At 47.2% G+C, this 19,840-nt stretch overlaps 1 protein-coding gene across 3 annotated transcripts in view; it reads left to right on the top strand.

The window, feature by feature from the left end:
- Positions 1 to 19,840, top strand: part of CHST15 (carbohydrate sulfotransferase 15) — an 80,459-nt gene that overhangs the window by 29,456 nt on the left and 31,163 nt on the right. For all 3 annotated transcript variants that reach the window (XM_086377086.1, XM_086377088.1, XM_086377087.1), the window contains exons 2-4: positions 14,976 to 16,022; positions 16,629 to 16,968; positions 18,824 to 18,970. In XM_086377086.1, coding sequence (XP_086233212.1) covers positions 15,477 to 16,022; positions 16,629 to 16,968; positions 18,824 to 18,970 — 1,033 coding nt within the window. In that variant the 5' untranslated portion in view covers positions 14,976 to 15,476. The remainder of the gene's footprint in view (positions 1 to 14,975; positions 16,023 to 16,628; positions 16,969 to 18,823; positions 18,971 to 19,840) is intronic.

Below are 19,840 nucleotides of genomic sequence, written 5' to 3'. Positions count from 1 at the left end.
CGTTTGAGATTTTTTTAAGCTCAGGAAGAAGTCTGCTGTCTGCAAACAAGTGCCAACCTTCATCATGACGCCTGAACACTTTCCAGATCGTTATGGAAAAATTCCAGTCTTCCACAGTTAATTCCAAGATGTTACATGTTTACGTAGAACTGAGTTCCCAGGGCGGCTCTTGCTGCACAGCTGTCTGCTTTTATACCTGTATCACTTCCTCTCCTATCCCCTCTCTGCTTTGTGTACATGTTCAGTCCCTGAGTTGTGCCCAACTCTTTGCAACCCCATGGACTGTAGCTCCCCAGGCTCCTCTGTCCATGGGATTCTCCAGGCAAGAATACTGGAGTGGGTTGTCATTTCCTTCTCCAAGGATCTTCCTGAATCAGGGATCGAACCCATGTCTCCTGCATTGGCAGGCAGGGCCTTTACCACTGAGCCACCAGAGAAGCTCCCCTCTCTGCTTTAACTCATTGCAAAAGGAGACTAGTCCTCTCCATCAGCAGGGTGGGCGTGGAGGATCCCACTGAAACAGCATCTTCCCAAGCTGTGCTCGGAGGACACGTCTTTGTTGTGATGGTTATTGAAGGTCTACCTCTCCAGCGTCAAGAATCAAAACTTGGAAAGATTTTTTTCAAAAGAAGTCATACCCCACCAAACACTTTCAGAATGTCTTTACTTAATGGAGAAGAGAAAAGAATTCTTTTCCTTTTCGATAGGCTGATCTGTGTTCAGCGTCTGGGGTCATATGTCTATAAATAAATACTTACTTGACCTATTTATCTTACAGAGGTTGGGAATCTAGATTTCAGATTTGAGTGGGTATTAGAAACTGGGTCTCTTTTCTAAAAGTGTCAGGATGTTAGAAGGAGAGTTTGAGACTACCACTTAAAATTATGTATTTATTGAATACTAAGGAATTTTGTTTTGCGATTATTTTAACTGGTACAACTACATGTATTTTGGTTGCCATTTACTTTTTTTTTTAAAAGGTTATATTCCATTTATAGTTATAAAATATTGGCTTACACTACCATGTTTAAAATTAGTTTCTTCTCTGGGTCTCTCCTTCCATCCAAAATCTAGGTCTTGGCTCCACGTGCCCTGGTGGGACCAGCATCTCTGTTGCCGTGTCAGCGAAGGAGAGGGCCTGTGTCAGTCAGTTTTGTTCAGATGTTGCTGACACGCAGCCTTCGCGACTTTCTTTCTTCCTGTCTTGCATCCAGGCCTGGCTGGGTCTTCGTACCCTAGGCGAGAGTCCATCCTGCTCAGCTGAGATCCTGTCTGCAGAGGTGGGAGGGAGAGAAGGACATGGGGGAGGTGGTGGGAATCTGGTTGCTGTTTGCAGAGCACTTGGAGTTGGCGGCCCTGTGGAGGCATTGTGCACGAGTCGTCTTGATCCTCAGCATTTTCTGGTGGGTGCGTAGCGCCACTGTCTCCCTTTGATAGATGAGCAAACTGAGGCACAGAAATGTAAAGCGGTCTGCCCAACGGCACACGGAGCTTCGCAGGTGGCGCTGGTGGTAAAGAACCTGCCTGCCAGTGCAGGAAATGTAAGACATGCGGGTTCGATCCCTGGGTTGGGACACTCCCCTGAAGAAGGAAATGGCAACCCACTCCAGTATTCTTGCCTGGAGAATCCCATGGACAGAAGAGCCTGGTGGGGTATAGTCCATGGGGTCACACAGAGTCGGACACAACTGAAGCAACTTAGCATGCCAAGGGCACATAGTAACCTGATGGGTATGCGTGCACGTGTGTGTGTGTGTTCACATACTTCTAGGGCGTGGACTTCATCTTTAGTCCCAGCCACCATGCTTTGCCTTCCACGGGGGCAATGTGCCTGTTCCCATGCCATGCAGCTGTGTGAAGCAGGATCGGGGTCAAAGGAGTCAGAGGCTGATTTGGCCTCTGCACACCGTCAGTCACGCGACATCATCCTCTGGGGTCTCACTGCCCTTTCTGCTTGTGGTCCCTTGGCACTCTTCTGGATTGTGCATGTGGATGCCCACTCTAGGGACTTCTGTGGTCGGCTCAGGGATTCCCATGGCTGTGGCAGGGAGGGCAAGGGACATGTCCCTCCCAGGCTCACTCCCAGGCATGTCATTCTTGCTTAAATGGCAATCGGATTTGTTTTTTGTTTTTGTTTTTTCTTTTTTTTAAAGCAGTTGAGCATTATACCATGTCTGTTGGAGAGAAAAGATAACTTGAAAAGTGAGGGGATAAAGTGGAGCTTGACTGTAACTTCCCACTTGGCACTTTGCATAAACCCCTTGTGTGCCATGATACCTTGCCTCGTACAGCCCTGAAGTCTCTTTGCTGTTGCACCTGATCTGGGGAGAAGGACAAGAGTGACCCATTTTCAACAGATGAGGAAACTGAGGCTCAGAGATGGGACCTCATGTCCCAGGGACCTTGGCCCAGCCCACTTTCTATTTACCACTCCCGTTTCCTCAACATGAATTGTCATTGTTGTTTCATCTTCCCCATCTTTGTGATTGTAAAAGTAATACTCTATGTGAGTAAAATTGCAAGCTGTTGATTGGAATCCATAATGTATGTGTGGGTCCTGCCCCCACGCCCCCTGTGAGAGGGACAGTTTGGACTTCAGCTCATGTTTAATTCCAGCTCTACCACTTACCTGCTGTGTGATTTAGGACAAGCCACTTCACTGCCCAGAGCCTCGGTTTTCTTACCTGCAAAATGGAGTGATTGCATCTATTGCTATCGTTTCAAAGGCAGGGTGCGTGAGAAGCACCTCAGTGCCTTCCATAATAGGTGTTCAGCTCCCGCTAGTTCTCCTCTCAGGCCCTGTATCAGTGCTCCTCAAGCTCGCCTCTAGGGGACCCTGAAGGCAGAAGATAATAAATTCTCACTGGAGTGCCAGGGGCTGTCCCCAGGCAGCTTGCAGAAGGCAAGACAAGCTGCAACTCTGCAGATTTGGTATCACTTAGCGATGTATCTGAGTATAACTTAATTTATAAACAATGTTTTCAGTGTTTAAACATGTAAAACCCAGAAGCTTCCAGTTGTGGCTTCCTGCAGCTCCTGGCATACCTTAGCACACTCCTGGGAGGTTGGCCCACACATCCCCACGGCTCTGGGGTCTACACATCCCACCTGGGAGCAGTGCAGGAGTTGCTCTCCTTGTCTCTTGCCACCCCTAGTAAGGGCTAGACCTGTCTTCGAGCAGACAGTGGATGTTCTGAAGAAATCCCGTTTCACCCTCATCTTGTTCCAGAACCCTCCAGAGGATATTGCATTTCAGTCTGATTGCTCACTCTTTCCATCCAAAAGAAATCCCAAGAACTGTTGTCAGGCAGTTCTTCTTGTTCAAGGGTTAACCAGATTCTTATTTCGCTTATCTTTGGAAATAAAACAATGTTTAAAACTATTCAGATCAGCAAGGCCATCTGGTGGGGAGTACACAGCTGCTCCACATTCAATGGTTGCCACCTCTAATGTATTCATTGCAGAGCGCTGCCACGCATCTGCAGGGTCATTATTCGCCGTTGGTTTTGAATATGTGAGCTCTGTCTGGGCAAGACCTCTTTCCTCCGCCCTTCCTGAAGGACATCTGAGTTGGGTATCTCCTGACGCTTGGCAGTCTTTTTACTCTTCCTGAAACTGCTTCAAAGCAGGTGAGAGGGTTCCAGACACCCAAGTGAGGGGGGACAGAGCCACCCTGCTCCTTGGGGCCCGAATACCTAGTCTCTACATTATACTTGGGGCCACTTCTCTTTTTCATTCCTTTTCCTCTTTGTGGTAAAGAAACATTGTTGGAAGCTAGAATCTACCTCTCATCTTTGTGGTCTAGGTGATTAAGAGCCAAAAGGATCCCCTTCCTGAAAACGTGCACTCCCTGCTCTGCACTCACCCCCCCCCCCCTCCGGTAGTTAAGGTTTGTTGTTAAAGATGTTTGAATCCTTGAAAGCATGCAAAAACATACCTCAGTTATCAGGTACCTGTGTTCCTGAAATCACGATGCATCATACTTTGAGAAGAAGAGACTGAGGGTCTAAGTGGTGCTGGGGTTTGCTTACAGTCCCGTGGCTGGTTGAGAGGGGTCCCAGGTCTTTGGATCCCTAAGCCCTCTCTCTCCTGTTTTCTAAGTCATGTGGAGGGTGGAGTGTATAGCATTAAATTTGTCTATAAATTGGACAACCACATGATGTTTTCCTCTTAGATTACCATGACGTGTAAACAGGATTATCCATATAAATCTCAGCCTGCTGTCTGGACACCAGAAAGCCTTCACTAGATGTTAGCTCATGTCACTTTTATTATTGTCACTAAGTGGCCAGAGCCTTGCTCTGGATTTCTGCCAAAAGCTTGCTCCTTCACTCATTCATTTAAAAACTCTTCAGAAGATGCCCGCCCCTGTGCCAGGCATGGTTGATGTACAAGGAACTCCACTACCTAAGCTGATTTGATTTCAGGATTGAGCATCGCTGACCCTACCTTTGTGGAGCTGACAGTACAATGGCTCAGACAGTCACTGGACCGTAGCCACGCCTCTTTGCCTGGGAGCCAGGGTGGCTGGTGCGGCTGGGTGAAAGCTGACCTTGCCACTCCTTGAGCCTCGAGTTCTGGGCAGGTTTCCCCTAGCGTTACTCCCTTATGTGATGGTGAGGTGCAGAGAGAGGTCATAGGCTTTGCAGCCAACACACCTATGGTTGGATTGTGGTCCTGCCAGTGGCTACACGTGGGGCTCCGGGAATGTTTTTAACCCCGCTGTGCCTCAGTTTCTTGTATATAACTTGGGGGTCACAGTGCAGACCTCAGAGAGTTGCCATTAGGAAGGGAGCTTGCAGGCTTCGCTGGTGGCTCAGTGGTAAAGAATGTGCCTGCCAATGCAGGCAGTGTGGGTTCAATCCCTGACCTGGGAAGATCCCACATGCCTTGGGGCAACTAAGCCGGTGTACTGCAGCTACTGAGCCTGAGCTCTAGAGCCTGGGAGCTGCAGCTCCTGAGCCTGAGCACCACAGCTGGAGAGTACTCCCCACTCACCACAACTAGAGAAAAGCCCACGCAGCAACAGAGACCCAGCACAGTCAACAAGAAATAAATAAAATTAAAAAAAAAAAAAAGAAAGGACCTCGCGTGGCAGGGGTTGGACCAATGTTTGTTACCTTCTCTTTTCATCATCCCTGGAGCCACTTAAAACCCTAAACTGGGCCGATGCTTTGAAGCATGCATCTCAGTCTGCACAAGGAGTGGTATTTCATTTCTAACGTCAAGTGTCTACAAACAGACTCCACTCGGCTTCCTTGACATGCTGTGCGTTGTAGGATTGTCCTTGCTTTCTCGCCAAGAACCGTGGAGGTGGGTGGGTCCCACAGCACCCTGCTAAGCTTGTCTCCAGTAGGTTCTGCCCTAATAGAAGACCGTCGCCATAGATGTGCAGCGTTGAGTGGAAAATCAAGCACCTAAATCTAGCACTGATTGGGATTACTACTGGAAATAATAAATTGAGCATTTAGGAACAGTTTCTCCCCAAGTTTGGTTTCAGAACAAGAAAATCGTGGGTTGTGTCACGAAGACCTTTAGCATCTCAAGCCTGTTGAGAGTCTCAGGCGATGGTGCAGTGTGAACATCTCGCAGCCTCTTGTCTACCCTGCCCCTGGCTGTCCTGTGCTTTGCAGAGAGACGGGGCCATCTGGCCAGTATCGTACGTACATCTGGCTGTTGCATGAAGGAGCCGGAGCAGGTTACCCTCTGGGAGAGTGAGCAGTCCTGGAGGATGTTAGAAAGATCTCGTTTGATCTCCTGCCTTCAGCTGTTGGAGATCCCGTGGGTCAGCGGGGCAGCCCTGTTGTGGGTGCTTTTTCAGCCCCCTGAAGTAATGCTGGTTCTCCCGGCTCTGCAGACACTCAGGGGCTGGTGAGCTTTGCGGCTGCCCTCGAAAGGGGATCTGTCATTCTGAGTGTGGGAGTTTTTCTGGAACCTCTGTCCTGGGGTTCATTGGGATGTTCCAGAGGGGTGGATTGGCCATTTTTCATACTTGTAGCCTCAACAAACAGCGGTCTGCACACCATGGATGCTTGATAAACATGTGCTGCCCACTGGGAACTACTAATAAGGAGAGAATACTTCGTGTGTTTGGGAATTAATTGTCCAGCTTTTTTGCCTGGCGTAAGGCAAGTATTGCACCAGGTTTTCAGTCCTTGCTGCAAAATGGTTGGCTTCTTAGTGGCCTGAAAACATAATAGATGATTATGATATGAGTATAATGATAATGGGCTTTTACTAGGGAGGAGTTCATTGCAAATCATCCATTCAGGAGTGTCAGGGCTGAAAGAGGTATTCCTGACTCCATATTTTCTGTACAAGATACAGGCTCAGAGATGCAGGGACTTGTCCGGGGTTATTGGCCAGGTGAGTGTCAGGTCTGAATGGTGACCCCTTGGGAAATCTCAGCTTTCAGGGGCCACACCCTGTGGCTCGCTGCCTTGTTGGAGACAGATGCTCACTCCAAGAGGCCTCATCTTTCCCCAGGGCGGACGTCCAGTCATCCCAGGCTCTCCAGGGCTCCTCACCCAGGTTATGGAAGCATCTGAATGATCCCAGTCAGCTCTGCTTTTTAATATCCTGTTTCGGCTGTAAAACTTGGCTGTTATTCTGTCGTCTGTGTGCCTGCCTCTAGCTGCCACCTGCCTCTTCTCACTCATTACTTCATATTAGTTGCAGATGGGAAAATTGGACACCTGTACCTAGAACTATATATACACTGAAAGCAAGTAGCCTGGAATGAAGAAGGCCTAAGGGTCTCTCCTGTAATAACTCAAAGAATACGTATCATTTATTGAGGCTTGCTGTGTGCCAGTTGCTAGGCTAAGCATTTTATATAGATTATCTCATTTCCTCTTCACATCCATGCTGGGTGGAGATCGTTTTATTTCCATTTTACAGATGAGGAAATAAAGTCACAGGACAGTGAAGTTAGTTACCCGAGATCATTAAGCTGGCTCAGACTTGAGTCAGATTGAAACGCAAGTCTGCCTCACTCCAAAGCCTGCGAAGCTTTGTTCTGACTTCTCAAAAAACATTTTTGCTCCCTCCCAACTTTCTACCAAGTTGCACATCATTTGGTTCCCTGGGCAGAGGAGGAGCTGGCTGTGTATTTGCAGAAATTTGATCTCAGAGAAAATGTCTCTTTCATATAGATATATTTTATGTAATGAAGGAATAGTTTAGAATGTGTTTTCTATACTGTAAAGCATGTGCAGTGGTCATTATTAACAAATAAAAATTTGATGATGAGCTTAATACAGAGTCAAGTACGCTTTAAAAATAACTTTTAAAAAACTACCTGTGTGGATGTGACATACATTTTGAGTGAGCAAGGGAGATTCTGCAGGTCAGTTTGAGAATCCTGTCTCAAACAAAACACAGATGAGATTTCTCGGTCACCGGGAAAGGTGAAATCTGGCAAGGAAACCAGAAGAACAGGATGCAGGAAGAGCTTGCTCAAGGAGAGAAGCAAGGAAGAAGTTATAGTGACTGTAAAATAGGCAAGGGGGAAGTTTCTTCATCAGGGAGTAGGGAGAATGGGGTCAGTCGTTTGATTACCAGAACATAGTAGCTGTGGTTGTCATAAATACACATTTTGCCAGAAAATAACCTGGTGTGTGACATTTGGGTAGTTTTGTCTTGATTTGGGACCAAGTGCCATCTGGGTTTTTAGCATTATTTTGGCATATCTACTTTTGGTGTTAGCCGAAGAATTCTCCAGGGCAAAAGCATTGATTCAGTTGATTCACTGGGTCTTCTTTGGATGAATTCAGTTCAGTTCCGTTCAGTAGCTCAGTCATGTCTGACTCTTTGCGACCCCATGAACCGTAGCACGCCAGGCCTCCCTGTCCATCACCAACTCCCGGAGTTTACCCAAACTCATGTCCATTGAGTCGGTGATTGATTACTTTGGCCTGAATTGCTCACTGAGATAAACGTACTTTTTGAAACTCTTCAATGCAGAATCATATCAGCTTAACTTAGTAAAGTCTATTGTTTGTAACCTGTAGAGGGGTGTATTGGATAGCTTTTATCACACAGCAAGATACCCTTAAACTCAGTGACTTAAAACAGCAGCCACTTATTATTTTTCATGTGTCTGTAGACATTGGCTGGGGGTCAGCAGGGTATTGGCTACTCCAGGTGGGACTCAGCCAGGTGGCTCTGCTCCACGTGTCTCTTGCCCTCCTCTTGGCCACGCTGCTGTGTTCTTCCCACAGCGCTCGTAAAGGCAGAAAGGGCAGGTGGACACACTCGGCCCGTCTGAGGCTTGGGCTTGGGACTGGCCTGCTGTCACTGCGGCCACATTCTGTTGGCCAAAGCAGTTTCCAAACCCAAGTCAAAGGGTGGAGAAAAGTATTCCACTAATTTGATTAGAAGAACTGCAGAGTCCTTTATGTGGTGAAGGGGGTGAACAGAGAGAGGAATAATAAGCTGGAACCAAAGGTCAAACTGCCATAACCAGTAGTAAACTGCTACTTTCCAATTACTTCCTGTGGGCCAGGGCTGTGTGTGTTTAATAATAGCTAAGATGTATTTGGCACTTACTGTGCGCCAGAAATTCTTCTACACGCTGGACACACATGGGTTCTATGAGTGTTACGAGATTATCTCCAATTCACACCCAAAGAAACAGGAGAGAGGTTCAGTGGCTTGCTCAAGGTCAAGGTAGGGGAACCCCGCTCCAGCACCCAGTCTTCAGGGGACTATGTGATCTATGTGTCAAGGACTGCTGAGAATACAGAGGCCCAGGTCACTTAAGGGACCTGTCCGAGGTCACCAGGTGGACACAGCTAAAGCCTGCTGGCCCACATGACTGCTGACCGTATTCTTCCCACTGTGCTATTGACCAACGACGTGAATTGAGGAATGTAGCTTTCTTTATTCTATTTACTGATTGTGATGTGGCCAAAGGCATGAGATCCAGGTATGAGACTGAGACTGAGCATCTGTTGTTTGTACAGAATTCTCCCCTCTCCTTGAGCTAAATGTGAAAAATATTCCTTTTGCCACTTGTTGATTAATATTCCTTGGGAAAAAAAATGTATTTTCATATACATAGCCCGAAGAGAAATGTCAGCAGTTAGACAAAGTAGTCAGCAGAAGGCTTTGTGTTTTAGTAAAGGTTAATTAAGATCCATCAATTTTTTTTCTTTAAAACCTTGAAGTAAAAGAATGTAATTAGCTATTTTTTTCCCCTCTCTATTCCCAGAGGGCAGATGTAAATGTTCTACCTAAATGAAGCCATTTATTTAAATTCATCCCGATTTCTTTGGAAGTTTTGTTCATCTTTCTTCTGCTATATCAGCTTATAGCTACAATTATTTAATAAGGTTTTCCTAGGGTGCAATTGGATGCCCTTTATCGATCTTAACGCTGAGGGGGCATTCAATTACTTAATCTGAAGTGCTATATCTGGGTCTCTCGATTACAATTTTGTTATAAATGGCTTGCTAATGATGCTTGGGGTGCATAGGTTAATAGGGGCCATCTTAGCCAAGGCTGGGTAATTGAACGCTTTCTATTTTGGGACCGGTTATCTGATCTCTTACAGTGGTACTGGGTTCCCACAATTCCAGCCTGCACCCACAGGGCACAGCATTGAGCCCTGGCTGGAGGGCGATCTCACTGAAATGCATGCCTGCGGACTCTGGTTTAATACCCGAATGGGAGAGCCAGGGGTCCTGGCTAATCGGAGTCCACTGGCACCAAAACGGGGACATTCCAGACAGGTGAAGTGGATATCCATTGCTTATTTCTTAAGAAAGAATAACCTGAGTGTTAGGTTTCGGAATGACTGTTCTTGGTGTATAGAAAATCTCAACACAGGGAAAAAAAAACAGCAATCCATTTTCCTTTCAGTCTAGCTGCATGAGTTCCCAGCTATATGTATTTTAAAGATCCTTTTGAAAGAATCCAGAGTGTGCCTCCCTCTTTGTGTGTGGACGAATCCCAGCCTTCCAGGCCTTCCAGAGTCTGGTCCCTGCCTTTTCTCCCATCTGTTTCCCACCCGATTCCTGCCCCATAATCCAGAGATCTGCTCTCCTGATGGTCCCCATGGTTTTGCTCTTCAGCTTCCCTTCTTTGCGGGATCTTTACTTCCCTGGTCCCTACATGACTGGCTTCCTTCTCATCAGTCAGATGAATCCACCTGAAATAGGTCTTCCCTGGCCATCCTCTCCACTTTACTTCCCCTTCTTCTAAGGCAGCAGTTCTCCCTGGGGATGAAAGTCAGGGATGCTGCTAAACATCTACAATGCATGGAACAGGCCCCCACAACAAACCATCATCCGGCCCTGGTGCGGCACGGGGAGCCCCTGTTCTAAGGGTGTCATTGTTTTCTCCCTTTGTGTTTTCTTCCAGCATCTGAGACGATGTTACTCATTTGTGACTTTTTTAATTGTCTATTGTCCTGCTATTCCCCTAACTCCAGGTGGAATATAAGTTCCAGGTGAGGCAAAGGTCTCCCTATTATGGTTACTGCTGTACCAGTCCCATCCACTTGGACGAGGGTGGTCTGGAAACCTCAAAGCTCCAGGCCCTGTTCACAGCAATGCACTCACTACTCATATGGTCGTTGTTTTTAATCAAGTATTTTACATACTATATGCTGGTCAGATGTTTCGATAAAACATGTAAATGTAACATTTTTTTTTTCTCAAACAGAGTCTCCCGGGGGGATTTTGCCACACTGGCAAAATCTCCAACTCTCTAGACACCAGCTGGGTGTCCTGCAATTCAGTTGAATTCTTCTAGTAACTCCCTGGAATTAGCACAACTTTCACGGGTTAAGGGCTCAGTCCTCTGAGACTGGAGCTTCCCTGGTGGCTCAGCGGTAAAGAATCCTCTTGCACTGCTGGAGACTCGGGTTCGATCTCTGGGTCGGGAAGATTCCCTGGGGAAGGAAATGGCAAGCCACTCCAGTATTCTTGCCTGGGAAATCCCATGGACAGAGGAGGCTGGTGGGCCACAGTTTGTGGAGTCGCAAGAATCGGATGCAACCTAGTGACTAAACCACCACTACCACCTCTGAGACAGCCCCTGCTTCAGACCTGAGTCACAAGTCTCGGGTCCCCAGGCTACCCACACTTCTGTTTTAACGGCTGCAGGGTCAGAGGTTCCTACAGTCCTTTCTCAAGTTCCTTAAGTTGAATGATGCACGGTACTCAGAAAAGCACCTTCCTTACTATTATGGGTTCGTTACAAAGGAGACAATACAAGAACAGCCAAATGGAGGAGATGCACAGAGTGAGCCTCGGGGAGGGTCATGGACCTTCCAGGCCCTCTCTGCATACACCACCCTCCCAGCACCTCCACGGGCTCTCCAACCAGAAAGCTCTTGGAATCCTGTCATTTAGAGGGTTTTTATGGAGGGCCTGCAGCTCATGGGGTCGCAAAGAGATCCCCTGGAGAAAGAAATGGCAGCCCACTCCGTATTCTTGCCTGGAGAATCCCATGGACAGAGGAGCCTGGCGGGCTAGTCCACGGGGTCGCAAGGAGCCGAACACAACCGGGCGACTGACACTTTCAGACCTGGACGTGCACCTCGGGCAGCGCCCAGTGCAGGGTCCTCCTTCAGGAGGGATCTGGAGAATTAAAGGGGGAAGGGATGAAGGAGTGAATTATAGGAGATAACATTGGATCTGAGTGTTTAGGCTCTGCAGGCCTCTGGAATTGTGTCACCAGTTTTCTGCTCCCATTTTACAAAGTGAGACTTGGAGTGGGAGGTCTGGCTGGAGGATGCAGCCGGCCCAGGGGACAAATCCTCTGGGCTACTGTGTCCCAGGCCTCTCTGTTGAGACTGTCAGCTTCTCTGACTACTCAGGTCTATTTATTTATTGTGCTTGTCTTAGAAAACCTTTGTTCTTGTTGAGGAATGTTTTGCCCATTCTGGTGGGTCCAGATTTTGTACATTTTTGTCTTGGAGCTTCAGAGACCATGTTTTGGAAAAGATCTAATTAGGCCTCCTACAGCCAGAGAGACAGAAGGGTGCAAACTGACTCCCCCCTGCGATGCTGGCTGGAATCTCATTTTAACCCCATTTGGCCTTGTCTTCGCTGTGTGAAAAATGTTTTCTTGGCTTAGTGACGGGGTTTCTGAGTAGGGGAGCTTGCATTTTTGTTTCTTTGGTTTGGGAGAATTGTTTGTAGCAAGTGATGGTTCAGGGCTGGTTGAGCAAGTTGGAGGCAGAGGCCTGAGCCTTGAGGTTTCTGCCGAGTCCCTCCAAAAACTCTCAGGGATGAGGGGGTGGTGGAGCTTGAGATGTTGGCCTGGTTCCGGGCTGTTTGCTCCCACGACTCCCTCTCCTCTGTGCTTCTCAGAACTGCTCTGACCCCATCTCAGCCTTTACTCACTAGCATTCCTCAAACTGCTTCCTTGAGACATCAGTTAGAATTCCATGGTCAATTATGTTTTGGAAATGTTGTGTATTATAGTCCTCTCTTATGGCTTCACAGTGAAAAGGTGAAGTCTGCTCTAAAGAAGTCTGTGTCACCTGGGCCATTCTACCATTCCTCCAGGTAATTCAAGCCCTGAAGACCTATCGAACATGCAGAACATTTTGTGGAGGACGTTTTAGGAATACTGCATGGTTATTTCATGGTTATCATGTTTTGATAAAACATATGCCTTTCTGTCCAAGGGAAGGGGATGTTGCTGCTGCCAAGTTGATTGCTTGGCCTCTCCGCCAAAACGAGGGGGGCTTTATGCAGGGTTAGTTAGCACCACCTTCCCTGCGGACAGTAAGGATTGTTGGAGGGTGTGTGTGTGTGTAGAAGTGAGTCTACCACCTGTAGCTGATTCTCAGGTGCTAAGGAAAGACACTGTGATGGGATTGCCCATCTTTGATTCCACTTCAGACGTTCTTGGTATTTACTGACAATGAAAAACATAATAGTAAGAGTCATCGATGATGCTATCATTATTCATGTTATCTCTCCTTTATGGGATCTTAAACACCTGACCTGCCTCTTGAGAAATCTGTACGCAGGTCAGGAAGCAACAGTTAGAACCGGACATGAAACAACAGACTTGTTCCAAATAGGAAAAGGAGTATGTCAAGGCTGTATGTTGTCACCCTGCTTATTTAACTTCTATGCAGAGAACATCATGAGAAACGCTGGGCTGGAAGAAGCACAAGCTGGAATCAAGATTGCCGGGAGAAATATCAGTAACCTCAGATATGCAGATGACACCACCCTTACGGCAGAAAGTGAAGAAGAACTAAAAAGCCTCTTGATGAAGGTGAAAGAGGAGAGTGAAAAAGTTGGCTTAAAATTCAACATTCAGAAAACTAGGATCATGGCATCTGGTCCCATAACTTCATGGGAAATAGATGGGGGAACAGTGGAAACAGTGTCAGACTTTATTTTTTGGGCTCCAAAATCACTGCAGATGGTGACTGCAGCCATGAAATTGAAATACGCTTACTCCTTGGAAGGAAGGTTATGACCAACCTAGATAGCATATTGAAAAGCAGAGACATTACTTTGCCAACAAATGTCCGTCTAGTCAAGGCTATGGTTTTTCCAGTGGTCATGTATGGATGTGAGAGTTGGACTGTGAAGAAAGCTGAGTGCCGAAGAATTGATGCCTTTGAACTGTGGTGTTGGAGAAGACTCTTGAGAGTCCCTTGGATTGCAAGGAGATCCAACCAGTCCATTCTGAAGGCAATCAGCCCTGGGATTTCTTTGGAAGGAATGATGCTAAAGCTGAAACTCCAGTACTTTGGCCACCTCATGCAAAGAGTTGACTCATTGGAAAGGACTCTGATGCTGGAAGGGATTGGGGGCAGGAGGAGAAGGGGACGACAGGGGATGAGATGGCTGGATGGCATCACTGACTCGATGGACGTGGGTCTGAGTGAACTCCGGGAGTTGGTGATGGACAGGGAGGCCTGGCATGCTATTCATGGGGTCGCAAAGAGTCGGACACAACTGAGCGACTGAACTGAACTGAACTGAAACATGTGTAGGCATTCTGCAAAGTTTTCACATGCATTAGCTGACTTAGTACTGTTACACACTTGAAAGGGACATACTTTCATCCTAATTTTTCTGGTGAGGAAACCAGAGCTTAGAAAGGTTATGCTGCTGGCTCGAGGTCACACGGTTAGCTCATTAGCAATGTTCTACCACTGCTAAAAACCATATAGTTCTCTTTTTTTTTTTTGCTGTTTTTACAATGTCTACAAAGAAGTGTCACTTGGGCAACAATACATTTTATAACTGCAGACTTCTATTAATGGATTTTTAAGAATCATGTTTTCCCAAGCATGATGAAAGTGAAAAATTGTTTCAGGGTCTGAAGTTTTCTGTTACTTGGGGGAGTACTACATGTTGGATTTAATTGCTTAATAACTTAAAGTCAAATTTTTTTTAATATGATACATTCTACTGAAGGAGAGAATCATTTCAGTGTTTCTAAATTTTCATTAACTTTTGCATCCTACACTGATAATGTTAGCTCTAGGTTAAAAGACTATTAGTGCTGTTGGGAGGGGACAAAATATTTTCTCTGCCTGCTCCCATCTTAACTATTCTCTTTAGATTTTTTTTGTTGATTTAAAAGAGTTGTTATTTCAATTCATCCCTCAAATTTAGAATGACTAACTGTGCATGAATCTAAGAATGATTCCAAGTTGGGAGCAAGGGTTCTAGTCACTTAGCTATGTCCAGGCACAGACATTATGGAATATGTGGGTTGTGTGAAATAAGAGGTGTTTAATAAGGTGCTGGTGGAGCTGGTGTTGGGGTCACATTTGGTGGCAGAGACTGAACTCCAAAGCCAAATACCAAGGACCCGACACTTCTCCCTTCATCCTATATGATTTTCGGTAACTTGCTTGTGACCTAGCCAACGTGGCTGAAACTTAGAAGTGGAAAAGAAGCGGGAACTTCTCTCCTTAGAAGATGTTCCCAGGGTGATTGCTGTCATCATCTAATGTAATAAAACCTCTTTTCTTTGTTGTTTAGGTAATCTGACATCTTGAGGATTTTGTTCCCCATGAAGAGGAAACATTTCAAAGGAACTTTAGGATGTGAAAGAAGAAATCTCCATGGACTCTGCGTGGATGGTGCGTCTGTCCATCTCTCATTGAGGCCATGAGATCTTCTAATCCCTTGGGTGTTTCCATGTTCTCCAGCAAGAACACTTCCACTTCATTTGGTGCCATGGGAAAAACCTGAAGGTCAGGAAGAATTGCTCCTGACCTTGTGGCTTTTTCCAGGATTACAGAACATGACAGTTGGACATCATTCGTGTTATCTTTCAGAGGCAAACCAAAGAACGTGATCCCTCATTCTCTGGTGTTTTGGCACCTGCTCATTTTTACTCTTGTTTCTGTTGCTTGTGCCTTCTGATCATCTTATGTGATCACTGAGCCATCCTTCAAGTTTCACAGCACGACTTGCAGGCATCTGGACTCCTCAGAGGCTTGCTCATGGCTCAGTGGGCCAGCATCCAGGGGCATTATCATGAGGCACTGCATTAATTGCTGCATCCAACTGTCACCTGACGACGTACAGACACAGCAGGTCAGCTGCCGAGGAGGCTCACATCACGGTCGCCAGGAGTGCCCAGTGTGCAAAGCAGAAAACAAAATTGTGTTTCGAGTGGACGGTAAGCAAATGAACTTGCTGGCTGTTCTCGAAGTGAGGGCTGAAGGGAATGAGAGCTGGGGTGGGTTTTTGCGCTTCAAGAAGGGGAAGCGATGCAGCCTCATTTTTGGATTGATAATAATGACATTGGTGATGGCTTCTTACATCCTTTCTGGGGTCCACCAAGAACTTCTGATCTCATCGCCTTTCCATTACGGAGCCTTCCCCAGCAATCCCAGCTTGATGGAGGGCGAAAATCCGAGTGACGCGAAAGAGCATCATCACCAATCCTCTGTAAATAATATTTCATACGTGAAGGACTATCCAAGCATTAAGTTAATTATCAACAGCATCACATCCAGGATTGAGTTCACCACCAGACAGCTCCCAGACGTAGAAGATCTCAAGAAGCAGGAATTGCACGTGAGTAGCCCGATGCGCATCTCCGTTGACTGATTTTCCTATCATCACCTTTGGCAGGAAAGTGACCAAAAATTTCCCAAGTGTAATAGTGGTAATTTGACAGCCTTATGGATGAGGGTTCACTGAGAGGGCTGTGTCCATGCTGTTAATGCCAACAAGGGAACTCTGTATTAAATGGCACAGCTAAAACGGTTGAAGGAACCCCCCTTTCTAATAATTCCTTTCTGGGATGTTTTGCTTGAAAGGTGGTCCTGGCAGTTAAAATTACTTTTGTAGATCACTCTCTAGTCTGTCCTAAATCACAGTGTTTGTCTCTAACGGCCACTTAAATATACAACTATATAGTCGTGTGTGTGAGTAAAATAAATCATGGTAGAATGGATTTTGATGGAACTTGTATTTTCATTCTCTTCATATTTTATTTTTATTGGGGTTTTAGGAAAAGCATGGTCATTGTTTACCAAGTTTACTTTTAGTATTTAGTCATCATCCAATAATACTTCCCATGTGAACGTTGTAATAAGCCTCAGTGTAGGATCATATTGAGGACAGAGTGTGTTTTCCCCTCTCAGTGTGTCTCTCCGTTTTGGTCTCTTTCTGTTGCAGATGTTTTCCGTCATCCCACACAAATTTCTTCCCAACAGTAAGAGCCCCTGTTGGTACGAGGAATTCACAGGCAGGAACACCACCGACCCCTACCTGACCAACTCCTACGTACTCTACTCCAAGCGTTTCCGCTCCACCTTTGACACGCTGCGCAAGGCTTTCTGGGGCCACCTGTCCCACGCACACGGCAAGCACTTCCGCCTCCGCTGCCTGCCGCACTTCTACATCATTGGGCAGCCCAAGTGCGGCACCACCGACCTCTACGACCGCCTGCGGCTGCACCCGGAAGTCAAGTTCTCTGCCATCAAGGAACCGCATTGGTGGACCCGGAAGCGCTTCGGTGCGTGCCGCCATGTCCCCACGGCAAGGGTGCTTCAGGCGCCTTCACTCTGTCACTCCTTCCGGGGTCAGGGGAGTGGGAGCCCTGAGACTGACCTGAGCGGGGCATTCTGGGAGGTTCCAGGAGGAAGGCGTGGTGGGGAAATGAGAAAACACGCTGAGAGGCGGAGATCAGAGAGCTCTGTGGTTTAGAGATCCCCAGGCAGACACCCAGCAGGACTGAGTACCCAGCTTCTGATCACCTGGTGAGCATTTATACGGTGCCGGCAGTGTGCAAGGCCAGCGAAAGGGTGCCGGATGGGCACTCTTCTTGTCCTGAAGGGCCTTGGGACATGCGTCATCCAGGTGGACGTTTGTTGGGGCCTGTCCGCTCCCAGCTCCCAGCTCAGTGCTGTTCCTGCTGGAGCCTCCGCACCCACACCCCTGCACTAGGAGGAGGCAGGAGAAAAAAAGGCGGCTGTGTCTGGCCAGGTTTCAGCTTCCTGCTGGAGCATCCCAGGACCTGAGCCTGTCACTGAGCTGCTTCCCGCCTCTTCTCTGACGTGCCTGCCCCTTGGGCCTCAGAGGGTCAGAATGAAAGCCCCATGAAGGTAATTCTGGGCCCCCCTGCTCACAGCACCCCTTTCCCAGGAGGTTGACAGTAGCCACCACCCCATGACTCCTGCAGGCTGGTTTCTGCTCCACCCAGCCCTGAGCCAGCCTGAGCCACCCCCTCGGCCCCCAGGGTCACTGTTTCCTCTCCTCAGCCTTTTCCCTTCTTCCAGGAGACGTTTGGTCACTGGAGCTAAGGGATGACAAATGCAAAAGTCTGGGTGAGCCTGGAGGGCGGTTTCCATGGAAAGGACCTAGGTTGCTTGGAAAGAAATTTTGAAAGCTTTTCTTAGTACAACCTAAGTTGAGATCAACTCTTAGTGTGTTTCTGACAGACATTTGACTTAATCCTTTTGATGTTCGTCCCAAAGTGAACAGAAGTGTAAATATGTCTTTTGTGGTTTGGCAGCGGTAGCTGTGGAAGCCAGAGTTTCTGTGCTCATCTTTAGGGGGCCCTCCCCTGCAGAACTCACTGTCTTTCCCTGTGAAAACCAGGTTCCTGCTGGTCAAGGGGAGAGTCATGGGGGCATGCAGCCTCTGGAGTCTGGTGTCTGGTATCACCTTGAACCTCTTGCTGTTTTGCCTGTGGATACTCTCTCTCCACTTTACATTAACCTTGGTGGCTGTGGTTTGGGGCAGTGTGTTGTCAATACATTTTCAAGGAAAATTTACCCACCTCTCAGGCAAGGGACAATTTAGGCTGCTTGTGGCTGATGCCAGAATCACTCAGGTGTCCATCTAGGGACCATCAGTTCTCCTTATTGTTTGGAGAAATGGATAGACTTCCTGATGGAAAAGAACCTCTGGAAGGTGCTGGGGAGCCCTGACAAAAAAAAGATGCATCTGAGCTTCAGAGGATATGGCTCCTCTGATAGAAGGTGTTTTCTTGTGATTCGTCGTGTGTATTCTGATGCCATTGCTGCCCCGCCCCTGGGGGACCTCACGTGGTGCCCGTGTTAACCAGCCCCGACCTCTCTGGTCCTCTAAGTAGACCCGATTATAGTTCTTTGAACAGGTGTGCCATCCTTTCAGGGGCTACTGTGCACCCGAGTGGTGGTGTGTTCCATCTCTCAAATTACACATGGCTCAAAAGAGGGTGGCCGGTTCGCAGACATCCCTCCATCTCTTGTAGCTCATGGGGTCAAGCCTTGGCTGCTGCAATGGGGCCCTCAGACCTTTCCATCCATCTGTGGTCACTCCCTGGAGGCCACCAGCCCAGCGTGGTAGCTTTGTCCTCAGTAACCCCTGCTTCCTGGTTCTTGTAGGAATCGTCCGCCTGAGGGATGGGCTGCGGGACCGCTATCCCGTGGAAGACTACCTGGACCTCTTTGACCTGGCCGCACACCAGATTCATCAAGGACTGCAGGCCAGCGCTGCGAAGGAGCCGAGCAAGATGAATAGAATCATTATCGGTATGGCTTCCGTGGAGCTCCTGCCATGGGCCAGGCCGGGCTTCACTGCACCTGCAAGCATTTGCATGACATTTGCCCTCAGCTGCTGAGTGCCTATTTCCCCAGTGACTCCCCCCACGTCTCTCCCCCTGTGTAAAATGTTCATATTGTTTGTGCAATTTTCCATAAAGCAAAAGCGTTTAGTAGACTCTCTAGTTCGTGGAGACTCAAGTGCACCTGAAACGGCTTTTTTAAAACGTTGCCGTTTCTTGCTTTTATTAAAGTTAAGCTTGCATGCTGGATTTCTTTTCATGATACGCCCATCTGAGTAAGTTTGGACAGGGGATCATGAATGCAAAATGAACCAGTTAGTCATCGGTTTAATTCTTGTGGCCTCTTCTGGCCTCTGGGACCCTGTGAAGATGGAGGTGGCCTCTCCTGAAATAGACACATCTCTCGTGCATCATAGGTGACTGATTGCTGTAGGAAAAGCTTCAGTCTTGTCAGCCTAATGCCTTTAGACATTCAAAATGAGGTGGTTTGATTAGCAATCATTTTTTTTTTTTAATTCACAAGGATGTTTTATAAAAAACACATCTGTTCACGCTCTCTATTGGCTTCAGCTTAAAAGACATTTATCCACTTACACCTCTGAGAGAGAGAAATCAAATCACATATTTTTCTTAAATTGGTTACCTGAGGCAGCGATCTATTTTTTCGTTTTAAATCTATTATATTTTGATTCTCTGAATTCGGTTACACTATCAGTGACTAAGAAGAATTGTAATCAACCATCTGAAAGACGGCTGTTTACTTATATGTCCCATGTCCAAGGGGACAGACTTACATGCTGAAGCTCTGATTTATTTATTTTTAACTCGAAGAACTCGA

This window comes from Bos grunniens, chromosome 26 (genome assembly GCF_055505025.1).
Source record: "Bos grunniens cultivar Pamir isolate PY7600 chromosome 26, Bosgru_T2T1.0, whole genome shotgun sequence".
Classification (NCBI taxonomy): Eukaryota; Metazoa; Chordata; class Mammalia; order Artiodactyla; family Bovidae; genus Bos; species Bos grunniens.
Note: the sequence above shows the minus strand (reverse complement) of the source record. Positions and strands in the feature narration are given on the sequence as shown.